This window comes from Erythrolamprus reginae, chromosome 3 (genome assembly GCF_031021105.1).
Source record: "Erythrolamprus reginae isolate rEryReg1 chromosome 3, rEryReg1.hap1, whole genome shotgun sequence".
NCBI lineage: Eukaryota > Metazoa > Chordata > Lepidosauria > Squamata > Dipsadidae > Erythrolamprus > Erythrolamprus reginae.
The window spans coordinates 103,349,472-103,372,896 of record NC_091952.1 but is presented as its reverse complement, the minus strand read 5'-3'; the positions used below and the strand labels follow the sequence as shown (position 1 = coordinate 103,372,896).

The following is a 23,425-nucleotide window of genomic DNA, read 5'->3' as shown; positions in this document are numbered from 1 at the left end:
ATAAATGAATGAAAGGGCTATCAATAGTAAAAAGGCAGATAAATGGAGATCAAATGAAATCTAGGATTGAAATACAGCAGGTTAGAGCAAGAATAGACAAGGAAAAGTAGTTGGGGGATGGGAAAGAACAGTAATGGCTAGTCTTTTATGTCACCACATTCTGACCTGTGTGCCAGAAATGACACACAAAACTATCCTGCCTGGACTGTGCGGCCTTGCTGGCCTTCACACATGTGGGAGTGCCGAAACCTGGGAGAACAGTGTTCCAGCACCCTCGTGTGTGCCAGCATCCAAACATTTGGTTTCTAGCATGGATGCATGCCTGACAAACAGCTGGCCATAGTGCATGTGCATAACAGCAAACCAGAAGTTTGGGAGTCAGTGTGCACTAGAATGCTACTCTTTTGGGTTTTGGTGCTCCTGTGTGCGAGAAGGCCAGGTAACTGACATGTGTGTGTGTGCAGAGGAATTTGGAAGAGGAGCCAGCGAGGCCACAGGATGGCTGTGTGTGCCGGTTCTGGCGCTCATTCCATAGGTTCGCCACCATGGGGATAGAAGATTCCTCACTCACACACAGTTCATGAACTCTCCTCACAATCTTTAATATCTATTTCAGAACATACTAAAATTGCATGCACATTCACCCATCTATTTTGTGTAGTAAAATAGTAATAAAGAAGATATACGATGGTTTTTTGCAAGTCAAGAAACAGGTAGAGCAGGTCAGTCTCTTCAAAAGTGGGTTGATCTCCTTCAAAGGAGGTAAACTGAGTGGATTTTATACTCAGTTAATTTTTTCCTCACTCAGGGTCTGGGATGCAAAATGCTTCCATGCTATGTAAAGCAAAATAATCAATGCAAAGTGGGCTTAGCCTCTTAGTCTCTGTTCCTCTTTGCACCATGATTGTTAGTACAAGGTACATGGTTGTTAGGGTTTGCCATTGTAAACTACCTATTGTAGTCTCTTGTACTATCACTTTAAATATTTTGGGCTGGTTCGCCATAAGAGGACGCCAGTACTCCTTCCCTCAGTGATGCTTTAACACTTATTCACTTTTGCTTTGCCTTGAGGGGGGAGTGTGTTTGCTTAGTGCTTATTATATTGGATGGCTTAGTGCTTGTTATGGATTGTTTCTGTTTTGTATATATGTAAATAGTACTTATTAAGCATAACTAAGTCTGTGTCTTTTTCTTTGGCTTTACCACACATCCACATTCTGTTAAAATTCTCTGCTCAGTGTATGTCAAAGGTCTCATAGCCTAGCTATACCAAGACGTACCAACATTGCTTTTGGTTGGAAACAGAGCTACACTCCAGTAACAGGCAGATAAGTACAAAAGAAGTAACAACCAATAGCTCATTCATAGCTGTACACATTTCAAATCCATCAGAATTCGTAAAGAATTTTTATTCCTATGAACATGCAGGGTCTTATGAGACAGATCTTCAGTTCTGGTATGCTTCTATTGTTATCCTTAGAAATAGGTTCATTGTTTTGCAGACATCCAGAATATTGCATTTCCTATCCTACTGTCTATCTCAACATAACTCACCAGAACACGGCTCAGCATGACACCTCTGAGTCTGTGTATCAGCCCCTGCACAGGCTCTTCCTCCATTAAGCGGGTGAGGATTGTCACAAGTCCGATATCTTCTCATATGGCCACCATTACATGTGCGACTGCAAGTCCCCCAGTTGCTCCAGGGCCCCCAATTTCCATGTCCTTTGGAAACAGGACATTTTTCAAATCAGTATTTTTTTTATATTGAAAGGCACAGGAATGTCAGCCTATTTTTAAATAAAGACAAGGGAATACTTTTGGAAATAATTATATTTAAATAACTCCTCTGCCTTCCTACCTGGTGTTCTGTTGGGCTCTCTGGTAGACTCCTCCCAAAAATTCACAGGTACAAATTTCAGACACACACACGTTTGAAAATTCAAAACAATGTTCTTTATAATGAAAATTCACTTAAACCAAGCCCTCTTTTGGTATAGCAAAGAGCACTGTATCCAAACAAACTGGTAATTTGTACAAGTCCCTTATCAGTTCTGTGATACTTAGCTTGCAGCTGTGAGGCAATTCACAGTCCTTCTTCTTTCACAAAGTGAAACACACTTTGCTCTGGTTTAGTTTCAAAGCGGGGAAAAATCAGCACACAAAAAGTCCAAGTCAGTAAAGCAGTCACGAAACACAACGATCAGATAATCCTCCACAATGGCCAAACCCACAGGCTGCTATTTATAGCAGCCTCACTAATTACCACAGCCCCACCCAACCACAGGTGGCCTCATTTTCTTTTATAATAATCTCTCAGTTGTTGTTGCCTATGCAGCGCTCTCCGCATGCGTGGCTGTATCATTAACTCTTGTTCTGAATCCAAGGAGGAGCTAGATAATTGATCTCCTTCTGAGCTGTCTGCCACACGTTCCTCCTCCCTGTCACTCATGTCTTCTTGGTCAGAGGAGCCTTCATCATCAGATTCCACTGGGGGCAAAACAGGCCTGCAGCATGTGGATGTCTCCCCCACATCCAGAGTCCTTGGGGCAGGAACTGGGCCAGAGCTAACCACAACACCTGGAAAGTAACATTATAGCTCTCCTGGACCAGATTCCAATCCAGTTTTTAATTTCCTACAAAATGAAATATATCTCAGTATACATCACATTGGTCCTATGTACTTACTGGGACAGAGGTCAGTGTTGCAAAAGTCAACCTGGAGATCGTTCCCTTCACATATAAGTCCACCATTCTCTGGGGTTGGGTCTGAGCAATCTCTTGTTCTCTGTTGGGTACCACCTCCACAAGACATAGTGCAGGCACTCCAGCTAGACCAGGAAGTCCATTTTCCATTCACTAGTTAAACAAAAAGATGTATCTTTGATATGCACCGACATACTGTATAAGCATTCGGACCAGAAATAGCAGACATAATTGCTGTGCATATTCTGTGTAACTAAATCTGATGTGTAATAAATCTATAAATGAGAGCAGTTAATTAAGGATCCAATCAGTGTTCCCTCTAATAGTTTTGGGGGGTGGGCGGAAAAGTATAGTGTCTGAGCGGCAGTCCCTTCGGGACTGGGCGGCACAGAAATATTAAATAAACCAACCAACCAACAAACAAACAAACAAAAAACCCACCCTGTTTTGCCTCAGAGAATTTCAAAATAAAATACTGTACTGTGTATAACAGTGAGCTCATAATAGGGCAACTCTATCAATATCAAAATGCCACTTAAATAGTTGAGCTAGTTTCAAACTAGATTTTGATTTTCTTTCTCTCTTCATTACTCCCATTCTTTTTCTTTTTCTTTTCCTTCCTCTCTTTTTTTTATCTGTTTCTCTCTCTTCCTCTCTCTCTCCTTCCCTCTCACTCTTTCCCTCTCACTCTTTCCCTCTCGGCTTCTGGGCAGGTTTGAAAAACTCTGAGTTGATGATGATTTTTAAGTGAGCGATTGCTCACTGCTCAGCTTAGAGGGAACTATGGATCCAATGCAGTATTGCAGACTAACTCATTGCTCACTGCCAGGAGATCAGTTGTTAATGGCTTAAGGCTGATTCAGCCTTCCATCTTTCTGAGGTTGGTAAAATGAGGACCCAGATTGTGGGGCCAATTTGCTGGCTCTGTAAATCACTTTTGTAAAGCACTATGAAGCAGTATATAAGTCTAAGTGCTATTGCTATTAAGTTCCAAGCAGTATTAATATGAATATTCTCTATATGAAGGAAGGCTCACCCTCCTTCATCTTACAAAACCAAACTTTGTATTTGTCGTAGACTGGCTGCTACTACTTTGGCTGACTTCCTCATCTACAAACTAAACTGAGAGCCAAGTACTGCTATTAAAGTCTAGAGGAGAGAAATTAGAACTCTCTTTGTTCAGTGATTTGTTACCTGAGCGCATCCTCAGAGGTTTATTTAAAGAGCTTACATATTACATTTTCCCTTTCTCTTTCCTTCCCTCTTCATCATAAATTCAATTTAGCCAAACTTCCTTTCATTTCTGTCTCACTCTATTTTTTTTAGAACACACTATGTTTAAATGAGAGCCAGTTGAGTGTAGTGGTTAAAGCATCAGGCTAAATACTGGAAGATCATGAATTCTACTCCCACCTTAAGTACAAAGCCATCTGGGTGACTTTGGTCTAGTAGTCTCTTTCGCTCACTCTTAGGAAGTAAGCAAAGGCGAACCACTTCCAAAAAGTCCTTGCCAAGAAAACTGTGAGAATTGGACCCAATTGCACAGAATTGTGGAGAGGGATACTTTCTATAAACTCAAATGAAAATCAAAATCTATTTGTAACTTACCTGGACAATTTCTCTCATTGCAAACCTGCATCTGTACATCAGACCCATCACAGTAAGAACCATCAAATGATGGAGGAGGATTATTGCACAGCCTTATTCTGTTCTGAGAACCTTTGCCACAGGTCTCACTGCAAGATCCCCATGATAACCAGGAACTCCAGGCACCGTTAACTAGAAGCAAACAAAGTTAGTCCAAAAAGAAACTGCAAAAATAGAAAACAAAAATATACATATTGGAATGGATCATAGTGGCATCTGTGGGAAGGCTATTTGCATAATGTATGTGTGTAGGTGCGTGCACGTATGTGTGTGTGTGTGTGTGCATACATATACAGTATAACAGTTGCATAGGGGCCGAGAGGCAAAAAGGAAGCAGTATGTTCCCTCCCATATTTGGGTATGCCAGGGTGATTCGACAGAAAAAAACATATATAACTCTTCCTTGATACAAGGTGAGACAGGATGAGAACCTGTGGCTGAGATGTTAAAGCTACTGCCTTATAGACAGATTGTCCAGGTTCAAATCCTGATAAGGATATGGCTAGCAGATGAGAGCTAAATTGCATGAAATAGATATATACTAGATTCCCTTCATTTTCATTATCAGCAAAAATATGTTATACATAATAGAATATAGTTTGTCAGCTATAAAAATTAACTGCCTGGATGGCCCCTGGAGGCATGGACAGGCAAAAAGGAAGCAGTATGCTGCCTCCCATATTTGGGTATACCAGGGTGATTCAACAGAAGATAGATAGATAGATAGATAGATAGATAGATAGATAGAGAGAGAGAGAGAGAGAGAGAGAGAGAGAGAGACACAGACAGACAGACAGACAGACAGACAGACAGACAGACAGACAGACAGACAGACAGACAGACAGACAGACAGACAGACAGACAGACCAAGAATTTTGGAACATATTAGAAGATGAAAACAGCCTAAAACTAAACAAGAGCATTTTGAGCTCCTAGTATTACACATACAATTTAAGAGAATGACGGCGCCGGACTTACCCGGCAGCAGGCTTTGCTGGAGGGACCGGGAGACACCGGACCCTCATGGCGGCCGCCATCTTGGATCCCGAGCGAAGTCTCGCGTGATGAGACTTCGCTCGGGATTTTTCGGGTCTGAATGGCCCGGCTGCTGATTGGTCCGGGTGGGGCCTGCTTGCCCTATATAAGGGCGAGCAGGCCCGAGGTTCAGCCTTTTCACCCGGACAGCAGCCACGAGCAGACACTTGTTTGTTTGCTCGCGGTGGCCATTTTGAGTGCGGCCTCGTGTGCGGCCGCCATTTTAAGTGGCTAGTCAGAGCGAGATGGCTTTTTCGAGGCTGTGGCCCAGGCCGGATGGCGTTTGGGCGGCAGGAGTGGTCAGTGGAGCCGGCATCGGCCGGTCTCCGCTCTGGTTTGGAGCCTTAGTCGCCCCGGTGGTCGGGGGTCTTGGGGGGCTTCCTTTCGGCGGCAGTGGTCCCTGGGGGGGGTGGCCCTGTTTCTAAAGGGCCTAGGTATAAAGCGGTGGGCAGTGAGGCCTTGCTGCCACCGCTAGGGAGGGGGGGCGGATTGGCCCGTAGGGGTGCAGTGGTTGGGCCTGCCGGGTAGGACAGGCCTTGCTTGGTGCTGTAGGCCCCTTGGGGGTTGTTTCCCCCCCCCCGTTTTTCTTCTCTTGTTTATAAAAAATAATAATAAAAAACAAAAAACAAAACAGAAATCAGAAGACTTAGTCCCATGGCCCCTAAGAAGAGGCAACCTCGGGCCCCCGCGGCTCAACCTGTGGTGCGGCCTAGGAGGGCTCCTAGGCCTTCTGCCCGGGCTCGGGCTAGCGCAGAGGGCCCCCTGGGGGTGGTCCCGTCTGAGGGGGTGGTGGGGTTCATGCCTGCGCCTCCTCACACCGAGGTTTCTCCTTCTCTCTCCTGGGCCAGGGTCTTGGAGAGGCTCGATGAGCTGGAGCGGTGGCAGTCAGGAGTGGGCCCGGAGGGGCTTCCCATGACTGCATCCACGGCATGGGGCAGTGACCCTGAAGAGGAACCAGCCCAGGATGGGCAGATGGCCCACACCGCGCAGATGGCCAATACCGGGCAGAGGGCCCATACCGGGCAGACGGCCCAGACTGGGCAGATGGCCCAGTCGGGGGAGTGGTCATCATTCCAGGGCCCAGCTAGGATGGGCCCCCCATGGAGGGCTTCCACCCCTTATGGGGCAGGTGAGGTTGCACCACACGCAGGCACTACACCGCTCCTCCCCGTGCAGGGTCCCGGGTTTATCCCGCCTGCATTGGGGAGTGGCAATAGCTTGCTGGGGGCTACTGCGGGCACATGTGGGCAGGTTTGGTCCCCGCCGGCTCCGCCGGTAGTAGCGTCAGGAGTACCTTTCCCACCTGGGGCAGGGGCGGGGGGTTGGATCCCTCCTCCGCCGGCCATTATGCCACCGCCCCCTTTGGTGTACCCACCGGGGCTTGGAGTGCTGGGGATGGGGGCCACCACGGTGTGGGACCCGTTCGCCAGCATCAAGCCTGTGGCTATCCCTTGTGGGTTGCCCGCTACACCATTGGGCTATCATCTCCACCCATCGGTGAAGGAAGCGATTTGGCGGGGGGAATACGTGGACCTTTTCTCCCTTTTAAATAGGGAGGTCCCCAAGCAGGACAAAGATGTCGTGCCCGGGGAAAAGGTGAAGAAAACGAAAGTCACGAAGTGTTTCAGCTCTTGGCTGTATGCTTTTTTGACTTTCGCTTCGGTGGTGATTCAGAGGCAGCCGGGTAGGGCCGCTGCCTTGCTGAAATACATAGATTTAATAGCGCGAGCCCACTTTGAGTACGCAGGTACGATCTGGAGGCACTACGATAAGGGGTTTAGGATGCGCATCGCCCATGACCCCTACTTGCCCTGGGATATGGTGGTCCCAGATCTTTGGTTTCAGGCCACTCATATGTCCGGTAAGGAAGGATGTGATAGGACCGACAGCGGTCATTTTATGGAAGAGGAGCCCGTGACTCCCGCGCCGGCCAAGGACGCGGTGGGGGGAGCAGGGAAGGGGGCCTCCCCGGCGTGCCATGAGTTCGCCGCAAAAGGGGCGTGTTTTCGTCCCTTTTGCAGGTTTTGGCACGCGTGTGGGAATTGTGGGGGGAACCATTCCTCAGCCGTGTGTCCCCGCCCCAAGTGGGGGGCGGAAAAGAAGGGCGGGGGCCCCCAAAGCCTCCCCCGCCTGTTGGGGGTTGGTTGAGGGTTGGTTGGGTGACTACCACCCTCGCTCGAGAGCGGCTGCTCTCTTGCTAGGATTCTCGAAGGGATTTAGGATCCCTTACATGGGTGTTAGGAGGGCCTTCATGTCTGACAACCTCAGGTCGGTTGTTGGTCATGAAGACATTGTTAGGGACAAGGAGGTGGCCGAGGGCAGGGTCCTCGGGTCCTTCTCGGAGCTGCCCTTCCTGGATCTTCGTGTGTCTCCCTTAGGTGTGGTCCCCAAAAAGGCGAGTGGTGAATTTAGGTTGATTCACCATTTGTCTTTTCCAAAAGGGGAGTCAGTGAATGACTTCATTCCTGACGAGCTTTGTTCGGTCCGGTATGCATCCTTTGATGCAGCCGTGACTATGGTTAGGAAGTGTGGGATAGGAGCCCTTATGGGTAAATGCGACATTAAGTCGGCATTCCGGCTCCTCCCCATTCACCCAGATGACTTTGAGCTGTTGGGCTTCCATTTTGAGGGTGGTTATTACGTGGACAGAGCCTTGCCTATGGGTTGCTCTGTCTCGTGCTCTCTTTTCGAGAGTTTTAGCACCTTTTTGGAATGGGCGCTCATGAGGCATAGTGGTCTGGGTACGGTCGTTCACTACCTTGATGATTTCTTGTTGGCGGGGCCTGCGCATTCGGAGCAATGTTTTGCTCTAATGCGGGGCTTCGAAGCCCTTTGTGCTCAGTTGGGGGTGCCTTTAGCCTCTGAGAAGACCGAAGGCCCCGCCACCAGGATTACCTTTCTGGGTATTGAATTGGACTCAGAGGAGCAATCTTCTAGATTGCCCCTGGAGAAGTTGCTCAAGATCAGAAGAAAGCTCGATGAGGTTCTGGGCTGCCGGAAGGTTACCCTACGGCAGCTTCAGGAATTGGCAGGGATTCTTAATTTTGCCTGTCGGGTGGTTGTTCCCAGCAGAGCTTTTTCGAGACGATTGTACAACGCGATGTGGGGGCTTCGTTTGCCCCATCATCGTACCCGCCTCTGCGCAGGGGTCAGGGCTGACCTCTGCGTGTGGCGGGATTTCTTGGATAGGTTTAATGGTTTGTCTTTTTGGAGGCACGAGCTTCTTTTGGAAGCTGAGTTGCAGCTCTGCTCCGATGCTGCGGGGACTTGTGGTTTCGGGGTAGTGTTAGGTGACCAGTGGTGCTGGTCGGCGTGGCCTCCGGAATGGAGTGCCTCTTCATTGGTTAAGGACCTTACGTTCTTGGAGCTCTTCCCCTTAGTAGTGGCATTAGAGCTTTGGGGGGAGCAGTTTAGGGACAAGACTGTGCACTTTTGGTGTGATAACCTAGCGGTTGTCCATGTTGTGAATGCCCTGTCCTCTAGGAGTGACAGGGTCATGCGGCTTGTCCGCCATTTTGTGCACAGGTCCTTGTCCCTAAACACGTTGTTTTTGGCTAGGCATGTCCCCGGGTTGGATAACGGGGTCGCTGATGCCTTGTCCCGTGGTCAGCTGTCCAGGTTTCGGACCCTGGGCCCGTGGGCCCGTGAGTTGCCAGAAGCGTTTCCCGGCCACCTCTGGAGTCTTGGTTGGGCTCCCGAGCGGTGGAGAGACGAGGCATCCAGGGCTGTCTCCCTATCTGTAGCGCACGGCACCCTGCGGGCATACCAGCGTGCTGGTAGGGAGTTTGGGGATTTCAGGCAGGGCAGGGGTTCCCCACTTTGGCCTGTCCCTGTAGAGCGCCTGGCCGTGGTTTGCGTCCAGCTTAGACAGCGTGGCCTGTCAGTTAGGACTATTAGGTCCAGGTTAGCCGGCCTCGCCTTTTTGTCCAAGGCGGGGGGGGGGGTTTGCGGATTTTTCAGGTGACTTCTGCATCAGGAAGATGCTGGAAGGCAGGATGAGGGAGCAAGCGGGGGCCCCTGGTGACACTCGTCGGGCTCTGACGGTGGAGCGGCTGTCTTTGATTAGAGGGGTTTTTGACAGTCTGTGTGCCTCCTTGTATGAGGCCCGTCTTTTTTAGGGCAGCGACTGGTGTCATGTTTTTTGGGGCCCTCAGGTCAGCGAGGCCATGCGTCGTCTCAGGCTGACATTCTGCTCCGGGCCTTCCAGAATGCTGATCTGGCCTTTAGACAAGGGGGGGTATCCCTTGTAGTAAGGCAGTCTAAGACGGATCAGCTACACAGAGGGGTTAGTATCCAGCTTAGTGCGGCCGCCGACCAGTCGGTGTGTCCGGTGGCCGCCCTACAGCTTTATTGTAGCTTACGGGGGTCGGGGCAGGGGTACCTCTTTAGGCATTGGGTCGGTACCCCTCTGACCCGTTACCAAGTTTGGGTGTTAGTGTCCAGGGCAATGGCCCAGGTAGGTATGGATCCCGCCGGTTATGGAACGCATTCGTTCCGTATCGGCGCCGCCACTAGCGCGGCACTTTCTGGTTTCCCAGCCCATCGGATTCAGCGGCATATTTGGGTTATGTTAGGCCCGCTGTAGATCCTAGGCAGGGCTTAGGCTGGGTAACCTCTCTGTGTGTGTCCTCTTGCAGGTCCCCAGGCTAATGCGAAACCGACGGCGCTGCTGTGTGGCCACGGCATGATATTTTGGGCCGGCCACTCAGCTGCCAGGAGCGCCATCGGGACCCAGTTGTCCTTGGGGCGGTGGGTCAAGGTTGCCTGGACGGGCCGGAGAGGTATGCGGTGGGAGGGTCTCCTACCGGCGTTGCTGGGCAGTCAGCATTCTGTGGCTGTGCTTGGCAGTACTGGGCGGGCGGCTACCCAGGGTCGTGCCCAGTTGGGTCTGGGTGGGCAGCATCCCGTGGCCGCACCCAGATGGCGGGTATTGCACCTCGGGGGCAATGACCTTTGCATTCTGGGAGGCCTGGCGCTGATCATCCAGGCGCGCGAAGACCTGCGAAGGCTTCGTGCAGAGTGGCCCGCCACGCAAGTGGTGTGGTCAGAGATCCTACCTAGGATCGTTGGGAGGGCCGCCACTTCCCTTAGGGCCATTCACCGGGCTAGATGTAGAGTGAATAGGGCCCTGGGTAAAACAGTTAGGGAATTAGGTGGGGTTGTAGTGGCCCATCCCCTCATCACCATAGACCGGCCATGGCTTTACCGGGCCGACGGCGTTCACCTGCAGAACAGGGGAACGCCATTTTCTTACAGGACCTGCAGCGGTCTCTGCGTGAGCTGGCGCAGCTAGAGGGGGGAGTCGGGGGGCCAAGATAGAGATCTGACCCCTGCTCCGTGGCAGGTTAGGGGCGGAAAACTGGGGGGTGGTTTAGCAACCGCGCGTTCTCCCTTGGGCATCTTTGGGGATGATTGACAGGTTCTCTGCAAGCTCATGGAGGGAGCGACTGCCTGAGCAGCTGGGGGGAACCTGTCTTTGGGTCCTGCACCTTTAAATTCCCGGATTGGGGTTAGCCGGTGGGACCCCCCTCATGCAAAGCATGGCAGGGTCGCAGGTAATGGAGTGGTCCCTCACCTAGACTTGCATCGAGATACGCCCATGAGTTGCCCAGGAAGTTTTTTGCTCTAACGTCATTTCCGCCCCGGAAGTATTTGTTTGACCCTGCAGGTCCAGTTCCGGGTCATAGTTGATTATGCTAATATATGCAAATTTAATGAATAAATTATGCAAATTTATGTTAATAAAAATGACCCAGTTTAAATCCAGCTCTTGTGTCCGTGTCGTTACTCCGTCTCTCCAGCAAATCAAAGTTCTCATTAAGATGAAAAGGAGAAAAAATTACAAAGGCAGACATGGGGGGGGGGGGAATGTATATGATCACAAACTTTGGATCCAACCATTTCACATTTGGTTTTCTAATAGGAACTTCTAATTTTATGAATGTATTAACTGCATATAGTACTTTTCAGAATAGAAATACTCATGGCAGTTTACGACCTAATATCTGAAAATGTTAAACGAAGAACAGCAATCCAAAATGAATCTCAAAACAGATGATGAAAATGTTGTAGAGTAAAATCTTTTCAAAATCTTTTTAATTTTTCATCTTTTTAAAGTCAATTTCAATGTTTACACTGGAACAGATAAGTAGATATGTTTTACAAATGAGGAAGAAAAAGAAATTTTATGTCAAGCATATGACTAAATTATTTCTTACCTGGGCAGGGCCTTATGTTGCACAAAACTGTCTCCCCTGCATTGCCTTCACAAGGTCTTCCACTGTGTTGAGCTGGAGGGTTGCTACAACTTCTGGTTCTGGTTTTATTGCCTTGCCCACAGGTTTTAGAGCATTCTTCCCAAGACCCCCATTCAGACCAGTTTCCATCCACTAAACAGCATCCACAATTTATTTTCAGTTACTCATGTGCACTGAAATGATCGATAACTTCGTAATTACAGTAATAAAAGATTCAATGGACTGGTGGCATAGATTAAATAGCAACATTGGCCATGATTCAGTATTTTCATAGTGCATCCTCTTGATCAAATCAAAGAAACTCAACATAGTTGTGGTTGCTAAACAGTTTGTGAATTTGGAAGAAAGTCCCAAGGGCACAAGAGGAATTTCCTTTAAATAACTTCTTTATTTGTTTGTTTGTTTGTTTGTTTGTTTGTTTGTTTGTTTGTTTGCTTGCTTGCTTACTTATTTATTTATTTATTAGATTTGTATGCTGCCCCTCTCCATAGACTCGGAGCGGCTCACAACACAATAAAACAGTTCATGACAAATCTAATAATTTACAATTTAAAATTTAAAATAGTTAAAAAAAACCATTTTTAAGCAGACATACCTACAAACATACCATACATAAATTATATAGGCCTGGGGGAGATATCTCAGTTCCCCCATGCCTGACGACAAAGATGGGTTTTAAGGAGTTTACGAAAGGCAAGGAGGGTAGGGGCAGTTCTAATCTCTGGGGGGAGCTGGTTCTAGAGAGTCAGGGCCACCACAGAGAAGGCTCTTCCCCTGGGGCCCGCCAACCGACATTGTTTAGTTGACAGGACCCGGAGAAGGCCCACTCTGTGGGACCTAATCGGTCGCTGGGATTCGTGCAAGGATGAATGCTAGGGGATAACATAATGTATCAATTATTCATGAGTAATAAAGAAATAATAGCACTGAACCATGGTAGAGGTATCCCTCAAGCATTTATGGTATCTTCAGATTTATAAGATAATCAATGTGAATAAACAAAAGATGAGCATTTACCTGGACACAACTTGCTCTGACAGCTACGTGTTTCATAATCAGTCTCCACACAGCTTCGTCCACCATTAGCAGGAAAGGGATTGTTGCATAGACGAATCCTTTTTTGGACACCTGGGCCACATGTTACACTGCATGGTTGCCAGTCAAGCCATTGAGAAAACCCACCGTGCACTGCAATGGAATAAATTGCATTAATTTAGTCAATACTCATTTTAGAACCTATACACACATGCAGTCTTTAAAAAAATCAAAAGGTTGTCCTGCCATTAATCTAAAACAATTTTGTTGTGAATTATGATAACTAAATATTGAATAAAGACTTGGCTGGAAATGATTCAAAAGAATTAGCAATTGTTGTTCTTGGCTTCTGAGAAATCAGAAAAACTCTCGTTTTCATTATCCTGTGCGGAACGAAAAATGGTCTATAGGCTTACCTCCAATATCTAAAGATATTATTCTATCTACATAATTAAAGCAATTAAACTAATGGATGGATTAAAGTATGTCTCCCAACTTCCTTTTATCAATGTTTTGAAAAAACTGATAAGATAGAAGAAAGTTAAAAAAGAATGATCAAAATAATACTGGGGCCTTAGTCTACAACAATTTTGTTGTGAATTATGACAACCAAATGTTGAATAAAGAAAGAACAAAGAGAGAGAGAGAGAGAGAATATAATACATGAGTAATTTCTTGGTATTCATTTACTTACTACATAATTAATTCTGTAGATTCTGATCAGTTCACAATCTGACATCTACTTCTTTATTTCATCTTTTACTACTTTGAGTGTTAACAGATCACAATATGACACAGTAATAACTGGCAGCCTGGTTCACTACTAACCTTCAAAAGGCCGGAATATCTGCAAATCTGTTCTACAGCATTGGAGCAATCCAGCAGTGGGCTGCTCCTGGTTTAGACCGGTTCTTAGAATTGACAGCACCAGCGGTGGGAGGCTCCGCCCACTGCCCTGGGACACTTCTGCACATGAGCAGAAGTGTCACATGCATATGCACGTGAACCAATAGTAAAGGGTTTTAGAACCCACTACTGGAGCAACCATACCAAAGATCTGGCTCCAAGTCCAGTTTTTTTCTACTTCTAGGGAAAGCATTGGAACCTTAAGTATCAGCTGAACTCAATGCCATCAAAGAAAGGGAAGAATCATTTTGAAGGATTCAGCCCTTAAACCAACATTATTCTGTTTCTCAGGCTTCTAATAATTGAGGTACACTTTGCTTTAATAAAAATTGCTGAATTGTTCAGTTTTATTCTTCACACTTTAGTCTTAAACCCCAATAATTTGTTTCTAAAGGATGCACAAAGAAGAATGGCTTGTCCTTAGAAACCATACCTTGAGAATAACTGAGGACAGCTTGTAGAACCTCTGCGTCTAGCATATGTACAGATATATTTTTAAAAAATCTGCCTTCCCTTACTTCCAGTGTTGGGCTACCAAACGTTTTACTACCATGCCGTGGGCGTGACTTATGCATTTTGTTTCAACATCTTTCAGTGCAAATTGGGTGCTCTGGGGTGGAGCTCCAAATTTTGCTACCGGAACTGTGTTCCGGACCGTTCCCATAGGAACCCATCACTCTTTACTTCCCATAAAACTTAAATTTAAAAAGTGATGCAGAGATGTAAAATTAATCTTTTCCAGTAAGTACAAATTTAGATCTTATAGGAGATTTTCAGGTTTCAATTAATATAATTTCTAAAAGCACAGCAACAGTTCTCTCTTTTGACAGGAGTATGTCTCAGTAGACAACTTTAGTAAGTAAGAGCTATAAGTATAAATATAGTAGTGACATATCTTGATTTCTTTTTTACTTGAAAATGCAGATTGATTAACTACAAAGCCTCAACACTAACCCTGTACAATGAATGGCGCTTTGACAAGGACAGAACCCATGAGATTTCTAGCTACACATTCATATTCAGAAGTATCCTCTTTACGAGCCACTGCAATACGCAGAGAGCCATTCGTCAAAACAGTCATTCGGTCTTGATTCAGAATAGGCCAGCCTTGACGAGACCATTCAATAGTTGGATGAGGTTCTCCTTCTGCTTGGCAGTTCAGCATTGCTGTGGTTCCAGCATCAACAATGATCTCTCCTGGCTCAGTTTTAATAACAGGCGCACCTAAGAGAAACAAAATATTCCTGGGTTGGCTGGGAGTCTGTGATAAATCAGTAAAAGTAGAGCTCGCTCCTTTTTAACACTTCTCCATAATCTGTTCAATGTTATAATACAGCACTATTTCCATTTTTCTTATTTAAATAGCTCTGTAGTTTACACATTTTCATTTACTGACCTGTTTTCATTTCTTAATGGCCATAAGTGGCATCTTTGCTATTATATCAAATCCAACCTAAGGTAAGTGAGAGACTGTGAGTAAGGGATGGGTAATCCATAGCTGGCATCTGTAACCTTTTTATGCCTCAAAAGCCTCCAGGGATTATTTTGCAAAATGTTCAACAGCAAATTATGGAATATTGGAAGGTAATTTTTGCTTTTACCAACAGGAAACAAATGAAATAAAGTGTGGCTAAATCAGGAAAGAAAGAGAAAACTTTAACAGGAGAATGATAGAAAAATAGTCCTGAAGATGAAATTTGTACTAATGAAGTGCAACCCACTGTTCAAACTATTCACCTATAAAAGAAAATATTTGGCTGAGAAAGACATACACGGCTTATCATTTGCTTGTCATTCATGATTCTTGACATAATATTCAGGGATGGGCATACAGACTCCTACTCAGCACAAAATTGAAAAGGATTTTTCAAGTGTTCCAAACAAGTATTTGAACATCTTAAGGTATATTAACTTACTATGTAATGTAAGAGAGACACGATGTTCAACCACACCAGCATCATTTGCAGCTATACATATATATTCTGCAGCATCTTCATTCTGGGGGGACAAAAACCCACAAATGATTGTTCCAACTGGGACTGACTATATTAAACAAGATCTTATGAATCTGCAGAATTTAAGTGAAATTATTTATTGTAGGTAAATATTGTTAATTTAATGATATGATATACATTATTTTAAATAACTTTTTTTTTTAGTGTGTGGATTTTATTAAAAGAAAACTACATGTTTACATATGATCCAATTTCCAATGGATATGTTGACTAGAAACTTTAGGAATCTGTAGTTCAGGCAAGATTGTTTTACAGTGTGCCAGGGGAGGGTTCCTCCTGGTTTGGACTGGATCACCTGAACCAGTAGTGACCTGCTGGTGATGCCACTGAACTGGATTGACCGGTACTGATCAATGGGCACCGCCATCTTTTTTATGATTTTTAAAAACATTTTTTACTCTTTTGAAGTATTTTTCTATTCTGCAGGTTGTAAAAGGGCCCTCCCACCTGCCCCCAGGTCTACAATGAGCTTTATTCCTCAGCTATGTTTCGGGCTGATTCTAGCTACAGAGCATGAGCAGATGTAAAATTGCATGAAGGAATGTGCGTGTGTACATGAGCAGAGCACACACATAAAAAACATTGTGATGCAAACTGGTGGCGAAGGTAAGTGGAATCCATCCCTGCAGCGTGCCAATATGGAAGGGTAGCCTGATAGCTTAGAAATAAAATAAAGATATTTGTAATGCTATGCTCTTTGGGAATTCTCTCTATATGTGCTGTAAATATGACTTCCATATTTCCAGGCCATAATTCTTATCTTTTGACCTGCATTGGAAGTTGTAATTCTGTTGTATCTAGGAAAGGTTAGGAAAATCGGGAACCATACACATTACATGCAAGCAAAAATATTTTAGAATACAATATATAGAAAAGAGAAAAGAAAAAGAGCATCTGTAAAAGTTCAAGTTGTATTTATATTGCTTAATAGAAGCATAAAGATAAATGGAATAATCGTAGCAAGACATCTTGCTGGTAGAAGATGGATACTATCATTTTTAATTAAATCCAATTGTTGCATTAGTTCAGAGCTAACTCACTACTGTGCCATAGATGGCAAGGGATCCATTGCTAAGTTGTCTGATTCGATTGCTGATCAAAGTGCCAACTCCTTTTCTACTCCACTGAATAGTTGGAGGAGGGTCTCCTGTGACTTCACAGTTGAGAATGGCATTGCCACCCAAGGGTTCGATCCAACTGGAATGATAATCTCCCATGAATACCGGAGGTTCTGAATTTCAAAATAATAAGTATAATCAATTAAGTAGAAAATAAAAATCTGAAGAAACTTGAAACCCACAATATTGAGGAAACATTACGGGGATCTGAAACATGACCCATAAATATATGTCATAACCCATGAGATTTAGCCATCATATTTTTCTAGGCATTTCTACTATTTTTGCACTGCATCATTTGCATAGTAAAACAATTTGCTAATTACAATATGTACCCAATTTTATTTTAACCCAAATCAGAAACATACATTTTCATTCTACCTATCAATCATAATGAAATGCTTTATTTTTGTAAGGTGAATATTTTTATTGCCGTTATTCCTCCTTGCCATGCATTATATTGTAGTTAGATGTAATATGAAAGCAGAAAATTGTGAAACAAGGCCAAAATCTATTAGCAATACACACCTTTCACATATACAGATCCAAGAGCCTTGATAGAACCAACTAGGTTTTCTGCCATACACACATAGGTTCCTGAATCCTCCTTAGACACTCTTTCAATAACAAGTTTACTCAATCCATTTACTCCATCATATTGGGCTAGCCGAACAAGAGAAGTGGGGAAAAATCAACATAAATTAAAAAATCTTCTAAATTTATTTTATTCATTAAAAGATGTTTTAAAGACATAGTGACTATTTCCTATAATTGACTTTGCTTTGCAGTAAAAAGCAAAGCACAAAATGTAGAGACAAATGGGAAGCCATATTGTCTTCTTGTCTCATGTTCCGCTCATAATGTAGCTAGTGATGCGGTCCCATACCCTAACCAGTAGCATAGGTAAGAGAAACCCACTACTGAGCTAGTCCCGAACTTACAACCACAATGGAGCCCAAAATGTCTGTTGCTAAGCAAGATAGTTTTTAAGTGAGTTTCCCCCCATTTTATGAGGTACTGTATTTCCTTTCTTAGCCCAACTGTTAAGGGAATCGCTGCAGTTGTTAAATTAGGAACATGGTTGTTAAGTGAATATGGCTTCCCCACTGACTGCTTGTCAGAAGGTGACAAAAGATGACCACATGATCCTGGGATGTTGCAACTGTCATAAATATATGCTATTCGCCAAGCATCCAAATGTTGATCACATGACCATAGGAATGTTGCAAGAGTTGTAAGTATGAAAAACAGTCGTCAGTCACTTTTTCAGTGATGTCATATTTTCAAATGGTCACTAAACAAATGGTTGTAAGTGGAGGATTACTTGTAAATGTTTTATTATGGAACTTTCTGCTGATTGTTTTTCAGCTTCTAGTCAAATATGCCTCTAAACAAAACCATATTTAGGAAACTAAGGAATTTGGTAGTTAGAGTTAAGCCAGCATTTAATGGCTTTAAGTATTTGATAGGTATTTGATGTTTTAGTAATACTTTTTATAGCTGTAGATTAAAGTAAAAGAAATGTGTTTCTCTAGTCCCAAAGCTACAGATTAAACCTAAAAAATAATATAGGCAAACAAGGCGTATGACCCTGTAATAAAACTTCTAAAAGGCTAAGCTCAAAGCACCAAGGACCCCACAGTTCAAATCTGAGCTGCAAATATTATCTTCTATCAATACCAGAAATAAATGTTTGTTTAAGGGCACTAGGGATTTCTCATGGGTTTCCTCCTTAGGTCACCAAGACAACTTATTTTCGGAGAGGGGTGGCATACAAATCTAATAAATCTTAATCTTATTTTGCAAATGACATTGCTCACCAAGGAAAGAAAGGGAAGGGAAGGAAAGGAAAGGAAAAGAAGGGAAGAGAGAGAGAAAGAGAGAAAGAAAGAAAGAAAAAGAAAGAAAGAAAAAGAAAGAAAGAAAGAAAGAAAGAAAGAAAGAAAGAAAGAAGGAGGGTAGGAGGGAGGGAAGGAAGGAAGGAAGGAGGAAGGATCAGAATAGAAATTAAATTCTGATTTACCTCCCACATCCTTTGTACTTTGTTATTGGCCAGGTTGAGTTGAGTTGGTTAAATTGAATTGGTTGAATGTGCTCTTGTGCAATTACATGTACATTCTATACAGTGTATTTCAGATTTGCAGATGGTAAAAAGAAATCCAAAGGCTATCTTTACATTGTGTGTGCTTGCTGGAGGGGATGATTTTCAATCTGAAAGAACATGCTCTACATCCAATTTCACAGGTTAACATTTACTATAGTTTGCTGGATTAACTCACCTGGTATAATATTATTGTTAAATGTCCATTTAATGTTGGGTACAGGGACTCCTGTTGCTTTACAAGTTAATTGCAATTGTTCTCCTTTGTTTAAAGCTATATCTCCAGGGAGTTCAGTAAAAGCTGGGAGCACATAAACTGTTAAACTGACAGTATGGGTGTCTTCACCAGCCACATTGCTAGCAATACAGGTGTAGCTCCCAGAATCTTCCGGCTAAATAGAGAAGGAAAATAATTTTATATTCATAGAACATATTAAGCAAAAAATCAAAATCAAAATATATATTTATAACAGCTATTTGTATACTAAGCGGAGAACCTCAGAAGCTATTTTAATAATAATGGTAGGCGGATTTGAATCATCAAGGATGCAAATGACCAGCTATATGCCAGGGATAGAAAACCTTCCATTCCCCACTATCCTGTCAGAGGTGAAGAAGCGTCTTGGGTGAGAAGTGAAATGTCTTCAAAGAACAAAACAAGAAAGTTCAGTTGCCATAGATAAATAAAGCTGCTAACTATTTGCTTTCAATCATTTTTTTCAATGCATGTTAATTTTCCCCGTTATCACCCTCTGCCTTATAAAGTTATCCATTGAAGAAAGGATATATTTAGTTCTGTACAACTTTGATGGCCAAGACAATAAAGGAAGTTCTGATCCTCATTCCTATCTTTCCTAAGCATGCTGTTTAGAATAGAAAAACAGAGTTATAGGGGATCTTGGAGGTCTTCTACTCTAGGCAGAAAACCCTATACCAGTGATGGTGAACCTATGGCATGGGTGCCGCAGGTGGCATGCGGAGCCATATCTGCTGGCATGTGAGTCATTGCCCTAGCTCAGGGGTAGGCAAAGTTGGCTCTTCTATGACATGTGGACTTCAACTCCCAGAATTTCTTAGCTAGCATGATTGTCTCAGAAATTCGGGAAGTTGAAGTCCACAAGTCATAGAAGAGCCAACTTTGCCTAACCCTGCCCTAGCTCAACTCCAACATGCATGTGTGTGTGGGCCAGCTGATTTTTGGCTTGCACAGAGGCTCTCGAAGGGCATTTTTGGCTTCCAGAGAGTCTCTGAGGGGAAGGGGAACGGCATTTTTACCCTCCCATAGCTCTAGGGAAACCTTTGGAGCCTGGGGGAGGGCAAAATATGAGCCTACTGGGTCCACCAGAAGTTGGGAAACAGGCCATTTCTGGCCTCCAGAGGGCCTCCGGGAGGTGGGGGAACTGTTTTCGCCCTCCCCAGGCATTGAGTTCTGGGTGTGGGCACTCACGCATGTGCGATAGCACGCATGCACCCTCTTTCAGCACCCAAGGAAAAAAAGGTTCACCATCACTGCCCTATACCATTTCAGACAAATGGCTATCCATTCTTTGTGGCAGCCTTTGAGATAATGGAACACTGCTATCATATTACTGCTAGTCCTTCTTTTAATCAAACTAGACATACCTAGTCCCAGCAACCATTCTTTATACGTTTTAGCCTCCAGTCTCCTAATCATCTTTGTTGCTCTTCTCTGCACTCTTTTCTAGAGTCTCAAAATCCTTTTTATATCATGGTGGCTAAAGCTGGATCCAGTATTCCAAGTGTGACCTTACCAAGACATTATAAAGTAGTTTAACTGAGGCTTACCTTAGCATTCTCTATAATGAAGTCTTTATATGGTACAGATCTGTGCTTAGCTAAAGGGCTTGTGTCATCTTTCTTCCAGGTCACCGATGGTGCTGGCATTCCATCAGCAACACAAGACAGAACTGCTTGTGAATTTTCAACAACCGTATAGTGGTTCTCAGCTGCATGGATCTTTGGTGGAACTGTGAGAAGTATTTTTTTTACAAACAAATATATTGCTTTTATTAAAATTAGGCATTTTGTATACTGTACTGTATGCATATGGATGTGAACATGTATCATCACAAAAGAGTTTTCAACATCATTTAGTAGATATTTGCACAGATGGTGACTGAGAATAATTTGTTTAATTTGAAGAAAGCAAAACTGTTGGAAATGCTGGCTAAACGTTCTGGATGGCTAAAGAAGGCTAAAAGATAGCTTCTCTCATATTTCTGTAGAATACTGGCTATAACAACACTGGAAAAATGTAATTTTAATAGGGAAATTTGGGAACTTGAGTTCATCAGTATCCAGTATTCAGAGGTCACATTTAGTATACTGCCACAAATAAAGAATTCTCCCCTTTTATAATAAATAATTAAATAATTCCATTATTCATTATTTTCAGGGTAAGATTAATACTCTTAAGCCATTATCATTATCATCATCATCAACATTATCATTAAAGTGATAGTTATATGTTTACCTGTGGAATGAAAAATTAAAAGCTAGCCAGTCATTTGACTTCTTCAATGTTCAATGTTCAATACTGCCACAAATAAAGAATTCTCCCCTTTTATAATAAATAATTAAATAATTCCATTATTCATTATTTTCAGGGTAAGATTAATACACTTAAGCCATTATCATTATCATGATAAATTCAAGTTTCCCAGGTTTAAATTTTACTTACCAAGGACGGTGAGTTCTATACTGGAATTGCTAGATCCAGCCACATTAGTAGCATTGCAAGTATAATGTCCAGTATCCGTAGGCTGAACAAAGGCAATCTGCAGTCCTCCTGTGCTGAGAACCCTTTGCCTCATGGACTCTGTGATTATATGCTCATTTTTTTGCCAGGCAATCACAGGAGATGGGTAGCCTTCAGCTTCACACAACAGGGTGATGGGTTTATCCACAACCACCACATATTCTCTGGGATGTGGTTTGATAACTGGAGGGACTGAAAAGTCATTGCTCAATTGAATTTCTGTTGGGAAAAAAACCCCTCAAACCCTAAACAACTTTACATATATACAAGTATATATACTGTATACCAGGGGCGAAATTCAGCAGGTTCTGACAGGTTCTGGAGAACTGGTAGTGGAAATTTTGAATAGTTCGGAGAACCAGTAGTGGAAATTTTGAGTAGTTCAGAAAATCAGCAAATAATATCTTTGGCTGGCTGAATGGGTGGGAATGGAGATTTTGCAATAACTTTCACCCAGGATGCGGAGGGAATAGGGATTTTTGCAGTATTCTTCTCCTGGTGGGGGTGGGAATGCAGATTTTGCAATTTCCTTCCCCTGCCATGCCCAAGCCACGCCCACCAAGCCACACCATGCCCATCAAGCCACACCTACAGAACCAGTAATTTTAAAAAATTGGATTTCACCATTGCTGTATACTTTTTTGTGTATACATTTTCCTTCAAATTGACCTATTTGAAATGTCATTTTATTCCTGGCAAACCATTTTAAATATCTGATGTTTTTAAGGAATAAGTTAGAGATCCTGTAGTATAAGTCCCCATGTTTAAAGATTTCCTTGGCCTGGTATCCAGCTGAGAGTAAATATTGGATTAGTAGCCTATTCTGTGCGATTACACATAAATGATGCTTTAGATACCCCCCCTTCCCCATTACCTACATCAGCTACTAAAATGATACATCTCTTTGGAACAGTTTCTAACCAAGGTTCAGTGAAAAGCACCTTCACATTGCGTCTAATGTTTTCTATGGTGGCATCAAACAACAAAGTTGTTGGCTGTGTACAAAACTTACCTTGAACTTTTAATTTGATCTTCCCAAGGGCAGTGCCTGCTGGATTCTGAGCAACGCACATGTAAGTTCCAGCATCTTCAATTGCAGCTTCAGCAATCTGAAGATTGCCATTGGGAAGCATCGTGTACCTATTTCCTAAAATACATAGAGTGTTCTAGATAAGTCAGAAAAAAGGATTAGATTAAATCCTAAACAGGATATATGAGGAATCAGAGAAGGAACTAAATTTTGAATCTTATATTGATGATAGATAGATAGATAGATAGATAGATAGATAGATAGATAGATAGATAGATGATAGATAGATGATGGATTGATAGATGATATATGATAGATAGATAGATAGATAGATAGATAGATAGATAGATAGATAGATAGATAGATAGATAGATAGATAGATACGGTAGATAAATAGATAGATAGATAGATAGATAGATAGATAGATAGATGATAGATAGATAGATAGATAGATAGATAGATAGATAGATAGATAGATAGATAGATAGATAGATAGATAGATAGATGATATAGATGAGTGATGGCGAACCTATGGCATGGGTGCCACAGGTGGCACGCAGAACCATATCTGCTGGCACATGAGCAGTTGCCCTAGCTCAGCTCCATCATGCACGTGTGTACTGGCCAGCTGATTTTTGGCTTGCACAGAGGCTCTGGGAGGACATTTTTGGCTTCCAGAGAGCCTCGGGGGGGATGGGGGAGGGTGTTTTTACCCTCCCCCTGGCTTCAGGGAAGCCTTTGGTGCCTGGGGAGGGTGAAACACTAGCCTATTGGGCCCACCAGAAGTTGGGAAACA

At 43.6% G+C, this 23,425-nt stretch overlaps 1 protein-coding gene across 1 annotated transcript in view; it reads right to left on the bottom strand.

The window, feature by feature from the left end:
* The window catches only part of HMCN1 (hemicentin 1), a 254,348-nt gene that overhangs the window by 31,752 nt on the left and 199,171 nt on the right, over positions 1 to 23,425 (bottom strand). Inside the window, exons 80-92 of the mRNA XM_070749005.1 lie at positions 22,612 to 22,746; positions 21,522 to 21,791; positions 20,627 to 20,808; positions 18,999 to 19,212; positions 17,248 to 17,382; positions 16,642 to 16,832; positions 15,503 to 15,584; positions 14,541 to 14,810; positions 12,663 to 12,833; positions 11,607 to 11,777; positions 4,315 to 4,485; positions 2,689 to 2,859; positions 1,555 to 1,725 (exon numbers count right to left, since the gene is read on the bottom strand). Of these exons, the coding sequence (XP_070605106.1) occupies positions 1,555 to 1,725; positions 2,689 to 2,859; positions 4,315 to 4,485; positions 11,607 to 11,777; positions 12,663 to 12,833; positions 14,541 to 14,810; positions 15,503 to 15,584; positions 16,642 to 16,832; positions 17,248 to 17,382; positions 18,999 to 19,212; positions 20,627 to 20,808; positions 21,522 to 21,791; positions 22,612 to 22,746 (2,334 nt within the window). The remainder of the gene's footprint in view (positions 1 to 1,554; positions 1,726 to 2,688; positions 2,860 to 4,314; positions 4,486 to 11,606; positions 11,778 to 12,662; positions 12,834 to 14,540; positions 14,811 to 15,502; positions 15,585 to 16,641; positions 16,833 to 17,247; positions 17,383 to 18,998; positions 19,213 to 20,626; positions 20,809 to 21,521; positions 21,792 to 22,611; positions 22,747 to 23,425) is intronic.